The sequence below is a fragment of the Vespula pensylvanica genome, chromosome 10 (genome assembly GCF_014466175.1).
Source record: "Vespula pensylvanica isolate Volc-1 chromosome 10, ASM1446617v1, whole genome shotgun sequence".
In the NCBI taxonomy this organism is placed as follows: domain Eukaryota; kingdom Metazoa; phylum Arthropoda; class Insecta; order Hymenoptera; family Vespidae; genus Vespula; species Vespula pensylvanica.
In genome coordinates this window covers 5,389,922-5,401,986 of record NC_057694.1, presented here as the reverse complement: position 1 = coordinate 5,401,986, position 12,065 = coordinate 5,389,922, and the positions used below count along the sequence as shown (strand labels likewise).

Sequence of the window (12,065 nt, the reverse complement as noted above, 5' to 3'; positions counted from 1 at the left end):
CAACAGAAGGAAAAGGAAAAAAGGGAGAGTAACGCCTCCTCTGTCGACGAGGCTAGAATATCTCAGCGCACTTTTACCCCTTGTAATGGCATGTAAATCGAAGCAGCAGACTAAAATAGGCACGCTGTAGCGTCCATTTCAAAATTATAAAATAACGTGTAGATGCATGCAAATTCGAGCGAAAACGTATATTCTAATGAGCAAGCTTTGCGAGAAGTTCCTCTTTATTTTATTCTTTTTTTTCTCAGTGCGTTCAGCTTTTATATTTTTTCGAACAAGAAAGGGCCGAATTAAAACGTAGTGGATGTAATTCCATGAAAGCCAGTTGCCAAAGAACTATTTTTTACGGCACATTTATATGCATATACACACACACATACACACATACGTGTACCCAGTGAAATGTCGTTTTCTTTTATATAGTTTATTCAAGCTGACGAGAGACGCTTTAGTTACTTTAGATCTTAAAAAATTGATATACCTATCCTCTTTACAAGGCTTCTGTGTATGTTGGTACCTAGAAACAATGTCGTGATTAATTTTCGCAACGAAGTAATATTTGATGTATTAGAAGAAAAAAAAAAAGAAAAGAAAGAAAAAAAAGAAAGAATGAAAGGAAAAAAAGTAGAAGGCATAGGTACGAAGAAGAAAATATTCTTGAGTTAGCGAACGAGGAAGAAGACGTCATTGTGGATGAAGGCGGTTCGCGATCGTGAAAGAAGCAGTCCTGAGCGATTTTCATACAAATTCCCGAAGCGCTGGTAATCATAGTGAAATTAAGGTCATCCATCACTCGCAAGGCCCATTCTATTCCGCTACCCCACTTAATAGTATTCTGCTGAGCGACGTAATTTTGCTTCGCGCCCCTCTGACCGCACATAAGTGTGAGCCAGAAAGGGAATAGGGTGAGGTGAGCGAGGAAAGAGAGAAAGACAGACAGAGAGAAAGAAGAGAGACGGAAAGAGAGAGAGAAAGAGAGAGAGAGAAAGAGAGAGAATAGTTAAAACTATACAAAGTCGTAGAAGAGTAGCTAGCATGCCGTTGCATTTTCAACATGGACAAGGACGAACGAAAGCTAAAGTTGAGCTTGTGGTGTTTCGCATCTCGACCACGATATCCTCGAGAGTGTTCCTGGCATTTTCCTGGTTAATTTGCGCGACCTCGTCTAGTGTATCCAAGAATTTATCATCACATTCTTCCAACGATGTAAATCAATTATCGAGAGTTCAAGCTTCCTGCGTATATATACGTAAGCTCTTGCCTGTGTACCTCCTGCCTCTATCCCTTTTATTTACCATCTCTTGATACAGCGAAAATTGTGGAAAGTTTAGAAGGCGTACCACGAAGTTTAAGTTTATAGGGAAATTGGAAATTTAAGAGGAATGAGAATATGAGCACCTCCGACTCGTAATTGTGTTTATTTTTCGAATCGGAATATTTGTAACAACTGAGATCTTATTTTTAAAACATAAATTTACTCACGTATTGAAAGAAATGAAAATTAATATTTGTTTAAACATGCGCGAGACTAACGATCATCTTAAACATCTCTCGCTTTTCTTTTCATTTTTCTCTAATTTTTGTTATGCTTTCTTTCGAATAGTTGAAACATTTGCTAAACATAACTCATTCATCTGAACGTTCCTTCAATAGTTTAAATAATCAAGTCTTATTCATAGAATTAAGCAATCAACGATCAGTGGCCTAACTACGATACCTATATTTATTTAATTTTAAAAGTATAACATAAGATATTAATAAATATGTTCACTTGTGGAATCCGTAATCTGAATCACTTCACGTAAATCAATTTAAAACCATAATCTTTCTATGTAATTAATAAAATTCACTAACTAGGTGAAAATATGGTAACCTATTGTATTACTTTGCTTTATTACGGTGACCGAAGAGGAAGTTATCTTCTTGGGTGTTCTCCACTCTGCGAGACGATACAATACCGGTGTAACATTTGTCAAACAATTGTACAACATGTACCGTGAAAGGTAGTATTATATATTCATGTTTCTAAGTGTTTCTACGAGAAAGCAATGTCGGATGGCATATTGTGTCTATGTACATTTAGTCCGTGTATATAGACATTATACATCTTCTCAAACAAAATTTCACCGACGACAATTAGTGCGTCACGTAAGAGTTTATCTTCCTTATCTTTTTTCTTTCTTTTTCTTTTAACTTCGCAAAAATTGCGAACTTTTAGAAAATAAATTTTCTAAATATTTCGAAAACATACCGATCGATTTTTAATATCGTTTTTATCAAAAAAAAAAAAAGAAAAAAATATATATATATACATATCGTACCTATCAAAGAGAAAAATAATTCTCGTATTTCGTAAAAAAATATTCACCACCAAAGTAAATAATCCTGTAATAAAATAGAAAACTCGTTCCTCGGTCCCCGTAGAGACCGAGGTATGTTGAATTTTTATCGTATCTTGCAGCGACGTTTAATAATCAGATTTCGACTTATCACTGGCTCCTTTTTATCGTCGCTATCGTAAGAATATTTTACAGAAATACGTCGATATTTGGCGTGCAAATATTTTTTAGGATTAAATTGCGTTCAACCGGTGAATGAATGAAATTGATCATGGTTCTTAGGGAACTAGAAAACGACGAAAGAAAGAATGGACGAAGAGTTTAACTCGGAAATTTCTTTTCTTTCTCAACTCTGCAGAGAATACGGAAGTAGCGGTAAAGCTACCGAGAAAATGAAAGAAGTAATGGTCGAAGGTGATTGTCCGGAAAGGAAGCGTAGCCTTCGGGAGCGGCTTCACGATTCGCCAAAGCTGGAATAATAATGAAGAAAACAAAGGAACTCTGTCGCGCTTCGTCTTTTCCATAACGATATGCGATATCGATCGATTACATCATTCTTAGTCTACTTACCTTCATTTTCCTACGTTTAGTTTCCTCGTGAAAACGCTTACGTAAACTCTACTTAGGTGAAGTCGGTTAATCACGTTCAAAGAAGCACGACCCCTCCTTATTCTTATAACGTTACATTTATCGTGTTTTGCCATTTATATCGCATTAAAACCGAAGTAAGTCGTCCCCTTTCTATTTTTATTTTTCCCGTTACATCTATTCGTTATACGCTATGGTGAGTATTCGCAAATAATTTTCTTCGCCGTTATCCGGTAGTTCTTCTATCCGAGTATTAAAGAGTAACGGAACGTTCGAAAATTTATGGCTTGGACCGTATAATCTCAGACCGAAAGAAAAGGCACGAGAAAAAGTGTAAAAAAGAGGAAGGAAAAAGTAAAACCGTTCACCTCGGCGGCATTGTTCCAGGGAGGCCTTTCAATCTCCGAGCCATTATTAAAGCGCTTAAAGAGAAGAATTTATCGCGTCTGTGGGCATCATCGCGCTCGATCTTGCCTATCCTCTCTCTCTCTCTCTCTCTCTCTCGTACCATACCTATATCCTTTTCTTTCTATTTCTCCCTGTGCCTTCGCTTATCTCTGGAATTCTGAATCCTGGCGAAAAGATATTCGGATCAATCAGAAATAAGTGAAGAATTTGGAGAATCATCGAGCGTTTAATATTACCAAGAGTAGAGAATTAATCGAAGTATAATCCAGGATGTGCATGTGTGCGAGAGAGAGAGAGAGGGGGGGGGAGGGGAGAGTGAGAGAAATAGAAAAGGATTTTGAGTTCTGAATTAAATGCACGCTCATTCAGAGATCTGACCTAATTACATATCTTCTCGGGAGAATATGAGCGTATATAATATACGGTAAACGTACATACATATTCTGTAATGAAGAGATCAGAGCCGGCATCTGGAATTAGAAATTCTCAGGGGCTTTGAATTTTCGACTAAATACAGAATGGAATTTTATCTCTTATCCTTGATCCTTCCTCTTTCTATTATCACCAATTTCTACGAACATGCTCAGGGTGGACTCGGTAAAGCGGTCTGTACTTGACAGCATCAAAATGAACGGCATGTGGACGTTAAAAGAGCTCGAAAACGACTTAAACCTCGTGTACGTTAATGACGTTTAAAAAGAAGAAATAAATAAATAAATAAATAAATGAAAAAAGCAAAAGAGAAAAAGAAAACCTTGGGTACGTATAAAAAAAAAAAAAAGCAAAATGAGAAAGAAAGAAAAATTTTATTAAAATTTTATTCGGATTTAACGAGTTTAACCCTAAAATCCTAACATTCACGATTCATTAGAAATAAAATAAAATGTTGCTACTGTGCGCCGACGTTTTTCAACGTGAATTTATGCATGCGGAATTAAATAGATGTGCTCGGACATTTTTGCAGTTAGACGATTCCTCGGTGGAATATTATCTGCTCTCTGAAAACGTTCGTCGTTCTAGCCAGCTACGGAGAAGCGCGTAAGTTAGTCGCAAGCGCGATGACAAAGGGCGATATACGTAGCACGTTATAACATTAAGCGAGCACCACCGTGGAAGCGGCACTAATTGTAAACTAACGAACTCAAATTGGATTTAAATTACAACGGCTGGCTGCAGAGAGAACATAGCTCTCGCGAATCGACGCATTTCTGCTTCGTTTCTTTTTTCGTAACTTTCTGCGCTTCCACCTCTTCCGCGTTTTCCTTTTCTCTTTTCCCTTTTTTTAAAAATTCTTTTTTCTTGGTTTTTGTTTCTTTTTTCTTTCGTTTTCCAATATCTTTTTGTTTCTGGCAGGAATAGAGGACGGGAATAAAATAATCTTATTTTTGTTGATTTTTCTCAAAGACCACAGAATGAGAGAATTCGATTTCAATGGTCCTCCTTTTACTCGATTTCCCGTTTCTATTGGCACCTCGCTAACCATTGACGCGAACTTGAACCAATGGACTTCTAACATTATTGGGAATGAAGAAAAAGGCCGACATAGTCATCAAAGTGAACTTTCTCAAAGGAAACATTCGAAAAGTTTCAAAGGATGTTCCCGCGTTCTTTCGCTTCGAAATATTTCCGATTGCCGTTCCGATTTCCTCTTAAACTTCTCTTACTGATGTTAACTCCTAGTCGAATTATTTTTAACAAATTCAAAGAAAAAAAAATATATATATATGGAACATATTGAATTACAATAAAACGATGGTATAAAGTAAAGGTCATACATGTCTAGTTATAAATTTTGTCAATGTCGGTAGTCATAGAATCATGAGGAGATAAAAAAAGAAAGATAGAAAGATAGGGAGATACAGAAAAAGAGGTAGAGAGAGAAAGAGAGAGACGATAGAAAGACAACACACATGCTTTCGCGAATGGGGAAAAAGGAATAAGGGAAAAAGGACAAAAGTTTCCTTTTCGCGATGGTATTCTTTGTCGTCATCGCGACTTGTATTCGTATGCTCGTGTCTATATGTGTGTGTGTGTGTGTGTATTCAACGTTCGACGACGTGTTCTCTCGCGTTCTAGAGAATCGAGCGAGTAAGCACGAGACTGTAGTTCTCTTCTATCTTTCTATCTCTACTTTTTTGAAAGAGTATTCGCTCATACGACGAAACCATGGACAAAAGCTACTCGAGAATACGCAACGAAGGATGTGCTTCGTATTCGCCACGCGAGTTTCGTAACAGACGAAAGAAGAAGTAAAAAGGGTAAGGAAAAGAAGAAGAGAGAGGAAGAGAGAGAGAGAGAGAGAAAGAGAAATGGGAGAAGGAGTAAAGCGTGAATCGCACGTCAAAAAATTCCAGCGACTTTTCCAAAGCCCATAGTCGAAGTACTCTTCGTGTTTCCCAACGACGACGAAAAATTGTCTTTCTTTGGATAAAGCTAACAGTACGGTGAACGCCTTCGGAAGTAGTTAGTCCTTTTTTTTCTTTTAACTCTCTTGAACCATTTCTCTCTCTCTCTGTCTCTCTCTCTCTCTCTCTCTTTCTCTCTCTTTCTCTCTTTCTTTTTCTCTCAAATCGAGACTCAAGAACAATGATGATCAGTCGATAAGAACCAGAACTATGATAAATTGAAACGGCTATCGGTATGAACGGCCATCGACGATCATATTTGATCAAACGAGCAGCCAGCTAAGAGCTAAGCTCTTAAATCTCTTTCTCTAAGTACGGAAGGGTTCTCCTATAACAGTTTCAAGAGATTTTCCTACAGTTAAATAAAAGTTATTCTCCAGAGAAGTTTTCTTGATTTTCATCTTGTACACAATCATCGGTTCTTTTATCCTTTTAATATCGCGTTTTCTACGTTTTTAATATTCTTTTTGTAAAATCTGTTGTGCGTATTCGAACGTACGTTGATAAGTTAATACGATCTCGTATTTGTAAATTACAGATTAATCTTAAGATACACGCACGGAAATTAGTCGTATGAAGTCGAATCAAAGTTGAGACGATTTGGATTGATATTAATCGAATCACTTTGGATCGAACGAATCACGTACAACAATATTTTCTTACGATAGAAAAGATTTTTAATATCCTTATTTTTTTTTGTATAAATTTTTGAAACGAAAAAAAAAACAAATCTTTCGCGATCCATCGTCCTTATTTTTTCGTTTGGGAACGATGTAATGCTAGAACCAAAATGGACGAAAGACACACGTTCGATCTTCACCTTGCAATAACGACGAACGGCAAGATCGAGGATAGTATACGGTAACATAGAAAGCTACTTACGCGGAGCCGTTGTGACGTCCGATGGAAACTAGACGATAGATTTGTAATTCGACTCTCTGTCCAGTATCCGGGACGAATCTATACGTACACCTTGAAGGACCTTCGAGATAGGGCGATTTTATTTGTCCAAAACCACGATCCGATTTACTGAATAACAATCTGCTATCCAGCGTTATATTGCACACTGCAAAAAGAAATGCATAGAGTTTTATATCATAATATTTTCAAGAATAAAATAATAAAAAGGTGAACAAAGTATGTACGTGTGTATGTGTATATATGAGAGAGAGAGAGAGAGAGAGAGAGAGAGAGAGAGAGGGAGGGAGGATAAAAATAACTCAGTAGTTGTTGGATCGATCGAGCTTATTGACATTTACAAATTCTTTAAGATATAAAGTATAAGTAAAAAGAATGTATGATCTCTTCAAAGAAAGATAGAATTTCAAATGAATGAAAAAACTTTTTTTATTCTCGATCGACCGCGTCAAGACTTATCCTGTGTAAGAATGAAACTTCGGAATGTTTCGAAGACTTACAGAAAGGTTTTATCTCGGCGAAATAAAGAAAGCTTCCTTAATTTTACTAGTTCGTGAAAGAATTTACTTTGGGTAAAGAAAGAAAGAAAGATATAGATACAAAGAGAGAGAGAGAGAGAGAGAGAGAGAGAGAGAGAGAGAGAGAAAAGAAACGGAAGACAAAGAATTCGTGCACGGTACAAAGTAATTGTGTACCAGTAAAAAAAAGAAAAAAGAAAAGAAAAAAAAAAGCTTTTTGCCAACATAGGAAACATCTTTCTTCGCATTGCTTTGCGTCGATAGCCGGATAATAAATTCAACCACTTTCAATAGTTTTTTTACATTACTCTCTTCTTTGAAATTATTTTTAATTATTTCTTCTTTGTGAAACACAGAATATTCTTACTGAATAACTATTCTTTATTTTTACAAGATGAAAATACATTAGTCTGCATATCGGCGTCATGTTAATTTTATATGTCTCAAACAATAGCGATACACATTAAAATCCTTTTTATTTAACATATTTTGTCGAATCAATTAAAACGAATAAGGAACGAAATATACACCCTCGGTTTTCTATAATGTCGAGTCTGGATCTTTCCATTTGACGTTTCAACGACGATATTACAAGACGATTTTACGATGTAATATGAATCTTAATTGATTTCTTTGTGGTTATCACTATCTTTCGTCGTATTAGATATGCATGGCTATATTCTTTGTTATACCCGATTATATGTTTTCTAATAAATTTTAATTCCCCGTTGTAAGAACGACATCATATGTATCATAGGATCAATGTACCATGTGAATTTTCGTCGAATAGATTTTTTTGAAAAAAGAAAGAAAGATCGAAAAAGAAGCTTTAGAACGGTTATATAATAATTTAAAAATCTCTAAGAGGAGTATTGTATACCGCATTATGTGTATGTTCTACTGCATAGGAAGAATGTCTTAACAGGATCCTTGGAATATAAGAAAGGATCGTTAATGTGCTCTTCGACAAAGAAATCCCTTTCTTCGTTTTGGTTCGTTGAAATTTGAAAGATTAATCGAACGAAGAGAAGCTTTTCGATAATGCATAAGGGATTTTGACGTGACTTAATTCGGTATAACGATGATATTTTGTGAAAATTCAGCATTATATCCTATTAACGTCTTGTCATTGTTGAACGTATTTAGGAAATCATTAAGAAGTAATAAGAGGAAGAGAGGGAGAGAGGAAGGTGTAAGTAGAGAGAGAGAGAGAGAGAGAGAGAGAGAGAGAGAGAGAGAGAGAGAGAGAGAGAGAGAGGAAGAGGATAAGAGAGGAAGAGAGAGAGAGGCCAAGAGAAACTATTCTCCATCGTGGTGAGCGTTATCGTGGTGAGGAGCTTTGAGACGAACAGACTTTAACTTACTGTTGGCGCAGTGTTGCTCGAGGCCACATTGAGCGCACCTGTTGGGCGAAGCTGTGCCGCAGCTGCAACCACCGGAGGGTACGCAACAAGCGCATTCGTTGCTAGACGAATTGAAGCTGCAAGCACAGCCTGTTGTGCTCTGCGTCCAAAGGTCCACCTTCCTTTCGGATCCGCCTGAAACGCAATCAAATTTATTTCAAAATATTTATTGATATGTTTAATTCACGAATATATAGAAATATTCGGGATAAGAGAATAAAAAGGATTAATATCGTTGACTTGAGACAATTAGAACGATTACATAATAATAATAATAATAATAATAGTAACTCCATTAAATTCTTCCAACTCATCGATTGGTCTTCGTGATCTTTAGAATTAGATAAATCGAAGATAATCGTAAGTTCAACCTATTACGACAAGTTTACACAACTTTTGGTTTAGTTCCATACAATCGGATGATTGATTTTTTGTCGATAAAAAAAAAAAAAAAATTCAATTTTACGGTATACATAGAGCGATCTATTGGGTAGGAAACATTCGTCGGTCCGGAAACTCGACGCACTTTTGCAAACAAACAAAGTTGCGATTCAAAGGATTTTTACGTGCAACCAATTCAGGAACCTTTTGTCGGTTGGTTTTGCTGGTACATTCGATTCGTTTGCGGACCGATATTCACGTCACGATATAACGTTTTACGCTTTTCACTGTTGAGTTTGGTTTCTCTGTAGTCTTCTAACTATGTCTGTCTCTCTTCGTCTCTGTTCTTCGGCTCTGTCTTCCTTGTTCACGTCGTACTTTTTATCTCTCTTTCCCTCCCTCTCTTTCTCTTGTATTTTGACATCCCAAGGTAATTGTAAATAGAAACGTGTTGGAAAACAACGTTGCTTGCAAGAAATACGTCTCTCTGACGAGCAATTGTTCATTGTTTTTACCACCTTTTACTGAAAACAATCATCCCTTTTTCGAATGTATTCGTTCACGAATTCCTACGAATTTCTTCTCGTGACTCGTGGAGGTAAAGAAGAAAAAAAATCAAAAAAAGAAAAAAAAGAGGAATAAAAAAGACGAGTAAAAAGGGTAACAATCAGACGTTCGTTTTGCAGGGCGAACGGGCCAACGTATCTCGAAAATCAATTTTAAAAGATTACATTGAGAATTTAAAAGAGAACTTAAAAGAGTCCTTGTAAAACATTTTCGAACTCTGATAGAAACGTATGTATGTAAAAGAGAACGAAACGATATGTTTACGTGCCAACGGGAAAGAATTCGACATTTAATAGAGATTTCTGCTTGATTCGGCAAAGACGTAAGAGATACGTAAGCGTGATTGATCGTTTGCCTTGAACGAAGGAAATGTGGTTGAGGATAGGCCAGGTGGCCGGAATACGATGTGTCGGAGTACGGAAAGGAGTAAGAAGAAGGAAAGGAGAAGAGGAGTAAGAGAGAGAGAGAGAGAGAGAGAGAGAGAGAGAGAAAAGAAAAGAAAAGTAAAAATGAACGAGGAGTAAGGTAAAGGTTCTTTTCTAGAAAAGAAAAAGGGGAGTGTGAGTTGGATGAGCGGGGAAGGGTGAAAGAAGACATAAATTCCAGAGCAGTGTAAAAAGGGCGTTAAGAGGAGAAGCTCCGGCACCCCCGATATGTCAATATCCCAAGGAAATACGGGAGCGGTACTTGGCCAAAGGGGTAGTAAAAATAAAGAAAACTTTATTGCCAACTCTGCCGCCTTTAGCGTCGCCAGTCGAGGACGGTGTGCTTTTCTCTCGACAGAACGAATTTCGGAAAAACTTTTCCAGTTCCGGATGCTTTTCCTGACCGTGAATGTGCCGGGAGGATATTCGAGAGAGGATTAGATTTCAGGGGATTTTGTGGTGCGAAGGTATTCGGGACAGTGAACGCGGAGTAGAGAAGAGGGGGAGAGAGAGAAAGAGGGAGAGAGTGAGAGAGAGAGAGAGAGAGAGAGAGAGAGAGAGAGAGAAATAGATAGATAGAAAGATCGAGAAATGTCTCTATTTCTTTTCTCCGACGAAAAGCCGGACAGTATTCCAAATTGGATTTTTAATCCATCGATCCATGCTCGATTACAAGAGTTTGTTTAAGGGGTTAGAGATAGATATATAAAAAGAGAAAAAGAAAGAGAAAGAGAGAGAGAGAGAGAGAGAGAGAGAGAGAGAGAGAGAAATAAAGAAAATAAAAGAGAAGAACATCGATATAGGGAAAATAAAAAAAGAAATCTTGGCTGGAAGATCGTGAAAGGTACGGTGGATGGAGAGAATAAAATGCGGGAGGATAGTGTGCTTTGTAGAAGAAGCGTGCTGGCGCTGCGTCGAAGAAAGCTATTTGTAGAAAGAAACGAAAAAGTGAACGAGAAGAGGATACTGAGAGATAGAGAGACAGAGACAGACAGAGAGAGAGAGAGAGAGAGAGAGAGAGAGAGAGAGAGAGAAAGAGAGAAGAGACGAGAACGTCTATATATAGGCGTCGATAAAGGAAATCCAAAGCGAACAAATACATAGGATCTATCCGTCCTTCTATCTCCTTTCTGTCTTTCTCTCTTTCTCTCTCGTGTACTCTCTGATTCTTCAATCGAACTTTTACGTTTCATCGATACATCCTCTTCTCATAATTTTTACGTTGTCCACTTTATTCGAAAATATTAGAAAGTACTGCATTCGTACTATAGATACACGAATTTATGGTATACCGCATCGGTGAGACACACAAATCACAAATTGGGCTAAATCCAAAGTGTGTGTGCACACGCACGCGCACCCCCTCATACGCACGCGACTATGCGACCGTCACGTAATAGATGTCACGCTGATTAGCATCGGGTACGCCGTTCCACCCCACTATTACTGGATATTCGTGTTATGTATATCTTCATCGCTGCCCTTGAATATGGATGAGAGATTCATTCACGTACACGAACGAGTTTGTAAAATCGTTGCATTTAAAGATAGACGTAAACAAGCCCTAGTCTCGTCGTGATCGTTATTTTTGTTCATTTCTTACGAAGATTCATCTTACTTTGTGTTTTTCTCTTTTCTTCTTCCTTTTTCTGTCTTTCTCTTTCTCTTTCTATTGTACGCGCGAGTGCAGAAAAATCGATTTTTCCGAATTTCTCATTTTATCGTCTTCGATCGCCTTTCCCGTCATTCCATGAAAATATGTTCTCTATCTTTTTTCTTTTTCTTTTTTTTTGTATCAATTGGACTTATCTCTCATTCGACCACGAAACTCGATTCCAGCGGAGAATTCGAAAGGAAAAAGAAGGAAATAGAAGGGAAAAGAGGGAAGAGAAAAGAAATAAAAACGACAAGGAAGTAAAATCCTGAGAGATAGAACGTGGTTCCAGGTGGCATCGACTTTCGATAGGTACTACGAAGAGATCCACTTAGTGCTCACTTTGCGTCGACGTTAAATTCTAATGAAGCCGATATACTCCTACCGAATTTGGAGAGACCCCAAAAGCTGGCTAGAGATGTTTCGAGTGTGTTTAGGAGTTGAGAGAGAGAGAGAGAG

General features: G+C 37.4%; 1 protein-coding gene across 3 annotated transcripts in view; it reads right to left on the bottom strand.

The window, feature by feature from the left end:
• LOC122632240 overlaps positions 1–12,065 on the bottom strand; it is a 151,189-nt gene that overhangs the window by 82,125 nt on the left and 56,999 nt on the right. For all 3 annotated transcript variants that reach the window (XM_043818816.1, XM_043818815.1, XM_043818817.1), the window contains exons 4-5: positions 8,541–8,714; positions 6,623–6,806 (exon numbers count right to left, since the gene is read on the bottom strand). In XM_043818816.1, the coding sequence (XP_043674751.1) occupies positions 6,623–6,806; positions 8,541–8,714 (358 nt within the window). The remainder of the gene's footprint in view (positions 1–6,622; positions 6,807–8,540; positions 8,715–12,065) is intronic.